This window comes from Pectinophora gossypiella, chromosome 9 (genome assembly GCF_024362695.1).
Source record: "Pectinophora gossypiella chromosome 9, ilPecGoss1.1, whole genome shotgun sequence".
In the NCBI taxonomy this organism is placed as follows: Eukaryota; Metazoa; Arthropoda; class Insecta; order Lepidoptera; family Gelechiidae; genus Pectinophora; species Pectinophora gossypiella.
This window is the reverse complement of record NC_065412.1, coordinates 1,010,270-1,018,859: the sequence shown is the minus strand read 5'-3', so window position 1 is coordinate 1,018,859 and position 8,590 is coordinate 1,010,270. Positions and strand designations below refer to the sequence as shown.

General features: G+C 38.0%; 1 protein-coding gene across 1 annotated transcript; it reads right to left on the bottom strand.

The window, feature by feature from the left end:
* Positions 1–503: 503 nt before the first annotated feature.
* On the bottom strand, positions 504–8,306 carry LOC126369766 (pickpocket protein 28-like). The gene is made up of 11 exons (XM_050014330.1): positions 8,302–8,306; positions 6,872–7,027; positions 6,239–6,436; positions 5,697–5,963; positions 5,249–5,363; positions 4,049–4,173; positions 3,041–3,192; positions 2,657–2,710; positions 2,270–2,367; positions 1,256–1,361; positions 504–622 (listed from the first exon to the last, which is right to left on the bottom strand). The coding sequence occupies exons 1-11, from the start codon at positions 8,304–8,306 to the stop codon at positions 504–506; spliced, it is 1,395 nt and encodes a 464-aa protein (XP_049870287.1).
* Between the last annotated feature and the right edge of the window lie 284 nt (positions 8,307–8,590).

Sequence of the window (8,590 nt, the reverse complement as noted above, 5' to 3'; positions counted from 1 at the left end):
CCGGACAAATGGGGAACGCTGAAGGCTCTCACCCGGATGCGTGTATGAAACGATATAATAATATAAGTGTGTCAGGATCGGAGCAAATGGAATTCCATAGTCTCTGCTTACCCCGGTGGGAAATAGGCATAAGTTTATATATGTATGTTTAAGAAAGTTATAGGAGCGAATAAAATAGTACTACTACTTTGTAACGCGACCCAATAAACTTACTTCTTAGAAACTATTATCAGGGGATTTAAAAAGGCCATATCAAAGCAATTCATCTAAAAAACCAATTTAACAAATGCAATTTGACATTTGCGCATATAAAACTAAGTGCCCAATGCTAACAAATGTCAAATAGCAATATTGCTTTCTAAGATGAATTGCTTCGATGTGGCCATTTTAGTCCCCCTGTTACCGCCGGAGTTGCCGGAGTTTATGTTCGTCTATGTGATCCCGAAACCGCGACACATAGATTACTAGGAAGCAGAGACGAAAATAGCAAATAAGAATGAACACTATTTCTTAATATTAGCCCGAGTGTAGCAAACGAGTCTTAAAGAGAGGAAGTACACGATCTCCATGAAACTGAGCACGCTGCAGCCGAGGAACAAGCCCGCCATGCCGCCAACTGCCACTGCAAATAAAGATGACAGATAATCACCATGGTAACGGCCTCCAGTGGTTGTGGTAGAGTAGTCCAGTGGTTGAGCTTTAGACACACGATCCGAAGGTCCCGGTAAGGACACATCACTTTAAAAGTGATAAAAATCACTTTGTGACTTGAGAGAGGACATTGCAGGCTGATCACACAATTGTCCAAAAGATAATCCGTTGGTCACGGTTACTACTTGCTAATGTAATTACGTAGTCGTTACATTAGTTAGCCTTTGGCAGCTCAATAATGACCCTCACACCAGAAGACCTCACACGATAGAAGAAGATCACCACGATAATTGAAGGGGCGTTGTGTTGTGAAAGAAGATGTTTTGACGAGAAATGAGAAAGATATACCAAGATGTTCGGACATGTAGATTTAATGCATGAAACAGAATAACAAAACAGATTCATGGAGCAGATGTAAATGGCAGAGTCAGAAGAGGAAGACCTAGTCAAGCATATCGCGACCAAATTCAGGATGTTTTAGATTGTCATCAGATCTTGGTGAAAATCACATCTATCATAACTGACATGAATTCCAGATTTAAATTTCGGTGTTTTTTTTTAAACCAATTGTCCGTATATAATGTAAGTACCTTTATCAACTTACCAAGCACGTCAGTGAAACCGAAAATGATATCTCTTCGGTATCTCATTCGAGGATACGTCACTATACCCCATTGTAGGTTCGTGCCCAGAAACCACTCTTGTAACACCTGTTGAATTACAATATGATCTACATTAAAGAAGCTAAAACAATAAGTTGTTACAAACCTTATAACTGACTTCAGATATGAGATCATTGCTTGTCATTAACGTCACAGTTCTTCTATCTCAGATTTTTTTTTCTGCCAGATGCTTTTTTATTATAAGATTGGTGATTAAGTGCGTTTGACCACGATCCAGCCTGGTCTTAAGCAGCGATGTGGTCTAAGGTAGAGCACGCAAACTCAAATAGTGCTTTTTCACTCTTGCATTGAAAATCCCCAAAATCGGAGAACAATAGCAAAAAGAGAATTCCATTCTTTAGCAGTTACTGTACACGTAATGAAGGAGGAAGCGAATCTAGCGGTTCGAAGAGGACTACATACTTACATTACTTTGTAGCAGAGTACAAACTCTGCACATTCTGGCCTTTTGTTCGGACCATCATCATTTTAAATTACGAAATTCTCATTCCATTCCATTCGCATTTCCTTTCATTTTACTCACTTTTGACTGACTACATCCCCGACCTTCATTAAAACAACAAGTATATTATACTGTTCAGGGCCGTGCCCTCTAATTCCTAAGTCTTGATTCTTTTGTGAAATGTGTATATTGTGAACTATTATGTTTGTGACTATGTTACTAAGTTTTGTGAAGTGTTTTTAATAAACTACATATATTCCCGCTTGCTGTTGCTTCTACTTTATCATCGTCATCACCAATCATTCCCCTACTCTGCCGGCACGTCGGGATACCATATCCTCACCTCTCAGCGTGCCGCAACTTCTTACATAGAACTTAAAGAGAAGGCGGACGTCGTGTCTTTTAAAGAAGTTAAAAATGGCCTTTGATAGACAAGAATAGAAAATGCTACACCGACAAGAACGTGGCTCTTAAATTATTAAGATTGACTTACATTAGACTGTATGACATAGTTGACGTCATCACATATAGGGTAACAGCCGCAATTCACCTTCTTCTTGGTCGTTTGGTTTTGTAACTTGTAGAGCTCCTCTAAAATAATGAAAAAACAGCACAAATATAAACGAGTCTTCAATAATTACTACTACTTATTTACTTTCAAACAATCCGTATGAATGATTTATTACTAAAGCGATTCTTACGCGAATCGGATTTCAAAACGGTCGGCAGCACGGGGACGCGGTTTTCATGGGTAAGCTTCAGCAAATTAAACAGCAGTCAATTGGACCTTGCTGGCCGCTTTACCGGTCGTGTGAGAATCGCCAAAATAATCTACTTATATGGTCTTTAAATTATAGATAAGCTTTCATTTTATCCTTACCTTTGTATTTTGAGAGGCATTTCAACCCTTTGACGTCACATATCTTTTCGTCACCTAAACTTCAAAATGCATCATTTAGTTCAATGTTATCTAAAGCTTTTTCCATTTATCTTCACACAAGCGCACATTTAAATAACGAGCGATGCGAAGCGGTCACTCTATCCGCTTGAATAAAGATGTTAATTGGATATCGCTATTGCTCACAAAGACACGTTATTTTGCTTATAAATACATTTTTTTATTTTTTTTTTATTTATTTATTCATTCATTACAAAAGATATTATAGATAGACATAGACCTTAGCAGTAGAGTTGACAAAGTTGTCCTAGTCACTAAAAGCTACCTTCTCCGACTTTTAACTGTCTATTCGTTCTTTAAACATACCAATTCTCCTGTAAAAATGAGGTATGCACTGACAGTACTTCAAGCTGAGCTTGATGCGGCATTCCATTCTGCACATGTTGTACGAGTACACCGCATTGTGCTGCAAGTTGTTATCGTGAGGAAATCTACAGCGGCGCTGACTCACGCTTAGCCTGAGGATATTCAAAATATTAGAACATACATACATCTCCATAAAAACATGCCTATTTCCCGCTGGGGTAAGCAGAGTCCACGGAATTCCACTCACTACGACCCTAACACCACTTTCATCAAAGACTTCATGCACACAGGTTGTTGTCGTGAGGTAATTTGCAGCGGCGCTAACTTACGCTTAGCCTGAGAATATTACAATATTGTTATATCATGCCTATTTCCCGCTAGGTTTAGCAGAGTCCACGGAATTCTACTCACTACGACCCTTACATACCACCGCTTCTTTCACTCTCATCAAAGACTTCATACATACTCGCCAATTTAAAGTAATCTTGACCTAACCTTTCTTTAAAACATCCTGGATCTGATCGCAGTATGTTACGCATAGGCCTGCCTCTTCCGACACTACCGCTTACAACCGCATCATAAATCTTTTTCGTAAGTCTACTTACTACAGGTATAGTATAACTTAGGCTTCATCCATCTTTTCAGATGATTTAAACAGTGTCTAGGAGGCAAAAAGGTATTAGTATATGACTTTTAATAAATAATCTTGCCTGAGTTAACAAGATGATGGTAATAAGTTTGTAGCAACCTGAACAATCTGTATTCGATTGGTCAATTCTTTCACCATGATGGAAAGTCTCTCTCAAGGATATAAACGAAGCCAAGATATATTAAAAGAAACACTAAGACTGATACTTCACGCTGCACCACCAGTAATGTCTTGAAAGTCACTAAGAATGACGATGAAATAAGTAATCTCTTCATGCCTAATATAGTGGTCTCTCAAAGTGTCTACAAGTTGTCTAAGGACTTTTGAGGAGGCATTAACATCAACAAGAATTAGTTCACCTAGCTGCATCCGGAGCAGTGTAGACAGTGAGTGCAGTGACGTACAACTTCATATAGAAGTCTTGAGCTGAATGTTGACGCTTTGTTGATATATCTGGTACTTCTAGGGGCCCGTGGATGTAAACCTGGACGAAAAATAAACCAAAAAAAAATAAGTATTAAAAACAAAAAAATAAATAAATAAAAAAATAAAAATTATACCTATATACGTCCCACTGCTGGGCACAGGCCTCCCCTCAATCAAACGGAGGGGGTATGGAGCATACTCCACCACGCTGCTCCACTGCGGGTTGGTGGAGGTGTTTTTACGGCTAATAGCCGGGACCAACGGCTTAACGTGCCCTCCGAAGCACGGAATCATCTTACTTTTTCGGACAATCAGGTGATTCAAGCCTGAAAAGTCCTTACCAAACAAAGGACAGTCTCACAAAGTGATTTAGACAATGTCCCCATCGGGAATCGAACCCGGACCTCCAGATCGTGAGCTTAACGCTCTAACCACTAGACCACGAAGGCTGTTAAAAATAAAATAATAATAAAAAATAAATAGTAGGTGAATAAATTATTATGAATCACATTAGCCCTTCATGTTCAGGAAAATTAAAGAAAAAGTTTTACACACGCACACGACTATATCCCAATTGGGGTAGTCAATTCAATTCAATTCTTGATGAATGGCTTCTGTGTGGTCACAATTCTGCCAGTATCACGTTTGAAGAAAATACACAATATGGGGTAGTCAAAGGTACACTCATCACAAGATGATCTAAGTACCCACCCTACACTGAGGTTTCTGATAGATCAGAATAGAATAGAAATAATTTATTATAAAAGGGCGCCACACACAAAAAAAAAGACAACAAATAACAACATAATTTCAAATTTCCACTAAAACAATTACAAAAAAGCAAGACGGATGTTTGTCGAAATGATCATAAGGTGGTGGTGGACGTTCTGAGATAAAAGGGCCTCACTCAACACAAGTCGCGGCGTGAACCACGACGCTGATATTATGTGGAACCTATTGGGTGACGCACGAACATCGTGTTCCATAAACATGTGTTAAAGGTGTACATACATTATTGTTAGACCAACGTGGTAGGTGTTTAGCCATATCGCCGTCTATAATGGTCGAGTCAACTTTTTAGTGAAATAGGGTCAGAGCTAGTCTTGGGTAAATTGAAGCAATGGTATACTTACATTATAGGAAGTAGACAGATTGATGACCTGCGCAAAGACTTCTCCATCCAGAGGATGAACGAAGAACGTTTGATTGTGAGCTGTTATTACGTCCCATCTGTTTTCGGCCCAGTACCTGTTGTATAAAAATTCCATAGATTTGTATCAATTTATCCATTTTAGACATTGGTGCTTCATAAAAGTTTAGTGGACTAAATTATATTTTATAAAAACTTTCAGTTTTCAAACTCCAATTCTAAAAGTCATTGTTTATTAGGTAACATAGTTACATTTTGGATTTTTAATTTTTACATAAATATATCGAGCGTATCATTCGCCTAACCTAAAACTACTACAGCTTCTCATATACATAATAATATTATATCATATTTTATAGCCGAGGAAAAGTAAATGCAAGAAAATTCTCCGCCCAGGGCCTAGAAGTTCTTAAAAAAAAAACAATACTTACGAAGGAGTATTATAGACAGCAACTCTTGAATTAATAGCATAACACAGGCCCATCTCTGTGATAGTCGGCACAATATTCAGACTGATACCAGCAGCACCTATAGTCAATGTAGGTCTGAACCCCCTGGTCAATTCCAGGAGTAGGTTCATGTATTGATCTGGGGGTATGCCTTCGTAATCTGGGATATCTTCGAAGTTCTCATAAGTGGCGTTTGACAAACGCCTGATGAACAATTCTAACGTTTCTTTATCTGTTTCTGGTGATGACCTGGGAAATAAAGAGTAGTGAGTACAAAAATAATGAGTCTACAGATAGAAGAACCAACTATTAGACATGTAGAACAAAACATCAGTCAGGTTTGTCTATTAATTTTCGACAAAATCACCTAACTAATAAACCACCTAATGAAACTACTCAAACATTAGTATCAGTGTATTTATAAGTTACTTTACACATCTAATCTAAATGCTGTTATATTTAATTTATGTATATGTTTACCAAATTATTTGAAAAAGAAATAAACATTTGCTACAAATACTCACTGAACATAGCTTTCAAGTTTTTTCTCATCAAGCTTGGTGTTGGGGCAGATGGTGACGCAAGGGAAGGTGGTGTTCCACGCGAACATGTCTCTGTCCATGGAGACGACTGTGGGGGAGTACTGGTAGCGGATCCACGTGGTGCGCGACAGGTAGATGGACCCGAACACTGAGAGGCCCACAACGGTGAACCAAAGGAGGCTAGAACAGAAGACTAGGTAACGTAAATGGTATACAAGATATTGTATGGTAAATACAGTAGATAAAAATAGATGATAGAGATAGAGATATAAGAAGCAAATGAACGGAGAGAAGCGTTTGTCTTGTAATAAGATGATGTAATGTTAGATGGTGGTGAAGCAGTGTAGATAGAGAGAAAAAGAGTAAGTGAGTATTACAGATCATAGAAATAAGAACTCTATGGTAAGTATGATAATGCATGTCATTGCATGTGTAGTAAGAATAAAGGATATTGTTTAAAAAGTTGATGTTGAACATCTTAGTGTTCAGACAGAAATAGTCTTGGAAAGTTACGAGCAGACTTTTAATATATAATAAAGTTTACTCACTTCGGCATCAGGACAAATCTTATTAGAAGAAGAAAGTCGAAATAATTAAAATTACAACCACACTTACATTTCCAAAGGATGTCTTCGAGCGGCAACGAGATGATTCAGTCCATGGATAGAGGAGGTCTCCAAAAACAACACGACGTAAGCCCTGACCTTCTCCTTGACGACTTGGATAATCTTCTGACGTTTGGCCCTATGATGGTCGTGAGTGTAGTGCCGTCTTGGGGTTCGATATAGTTCATCTTGGATAATCTGGCTTTGTAATGTGCGTTCGAAGAACATTTTTTGGATTGTGTTATTTTCTGGTTGCTTTTTAGAATAACGATAGATTCTAGTTTGACTATAGTGTCACCTGATGGTAATTTATGATGAAGCCTACGGCTTATGCTACTATGCATGTACCACTCTGTTTAAATATGCGTATTACCTATATATGGCGTATCACTAAACAATTGCTATTTTCAAGAAACTATTAACGATTCAATTATTTAGCTAAATATCACTCTATCTTACTACAGATGTACATATTGAACTTTGACAATATTTATAATTTAATTCACTGTTTTAAATCTTTATACCATTACTATAATTACACCAAATTAAAAAAAAAAGCTAACCAGGCAAAATAATAGGATTCCAAAAACACAGAAATATCGCCCTTACCCAACGATAAATCCAAACTAATGAAATCAAAATCATACCCTTTAAAAACGGAACCATTCGTGACACATGTTATTACGATGAAGTGACTGCTATCAGCGAGCGAATCAGTTCAGTCCGTGCATGTAATGAGTTGATACAACGTCAATATTAACGAGTTTCCAGTACAGTGCCCATCGATAGCCATCGGTTATGGCGATATTTCCATTATCTTTCATTATCAGTTTATTCGTGACATTTTGTATCGAATTTTTTTGTTTATGTTATAATTGCTCACTTTGTAATAGTTTGTAATTTGTATCAGTAGCTGCTGAAAAGTCGGCTTTGTAAAAAAAAATGGATTTCGATCGCTTTGTGTGCAGTATCGGTGGTATCGGTTTAAAACTGAATGTTTGTTCTAATTCTGTTTCTGTTTGTTACTAGATAACACCATTTACGATCAATCCTCAACAATCCTTTTCCTCGTCACCCGAAGACAACTTGCAACCAATCACACTTGATAGGTTTAGAAGTTCGAAGAACGATTTTCACAATCAGTCAAGAACTTTGTTTAGTGGTAAAGGAGTAGCGGCTTTAAAAGCTAACCATTTTTCATCCCACAACTGAAAAATCTAAACATACCAAAACAAAATTAATAGGCTTTACGACAGCACCCATCAAACGCCGAAATTTCATCCACGAAATACATTTTAAACAGAATCAACTTTAAGTAGTTAAACGTTAGGCAACGGTGGCCGCAAGCATAGCGGGCAGCGGGGTAAAAGCTGGTCTAAAGTGGAGCAGAGTCATGACATGAGCGAAGCGATGAGACGATAGACAGAAAAAAAGACATACCTCATGCTCGTGATACTCATGATTGTTTCAGAGCCAGAAATCCCCAGATAATAACTTGCAACCATACTTAGTGTCGGAGTCCTAAGCTGGACATGACGAAGCTTCATCCTTTCGCCCACATATTATATTTCTAGTCTATCACACTGGACACGACATAATTTGATGAGGTGACGTTTACGTCGCGCCTGGGGAGATAAGCAGTTGAACCCACTCAATTATTTATTTTTCAAGTCTCCCAAAGCAGCAGCAAGTTGGAACAATGGAACATTTCGCTGCTGACATCGCTAAC

What these genes read in the sequence shown, in the direction of transcription:
- LOC126369766 (XM_050014330.1), bottom strand. An exon ending in GCTGTCTATAATACTCCTTC is followed by an intron (nt 5,364 to 5,696) that starts GTAAGTATTGTT and finishes TTTATACAACAG; the next exon opens with GTACTGGGCCGAAAACAGAT. An exon ending in ATGCCTCTCAAAATACAAAG is followed by an intron (nt 2,368 to 2,656) that starts GTAAGGATAAAA and finishes TCATTATTTTAG; the next exon opens with AGGAGCTCTACAAGTTACAA.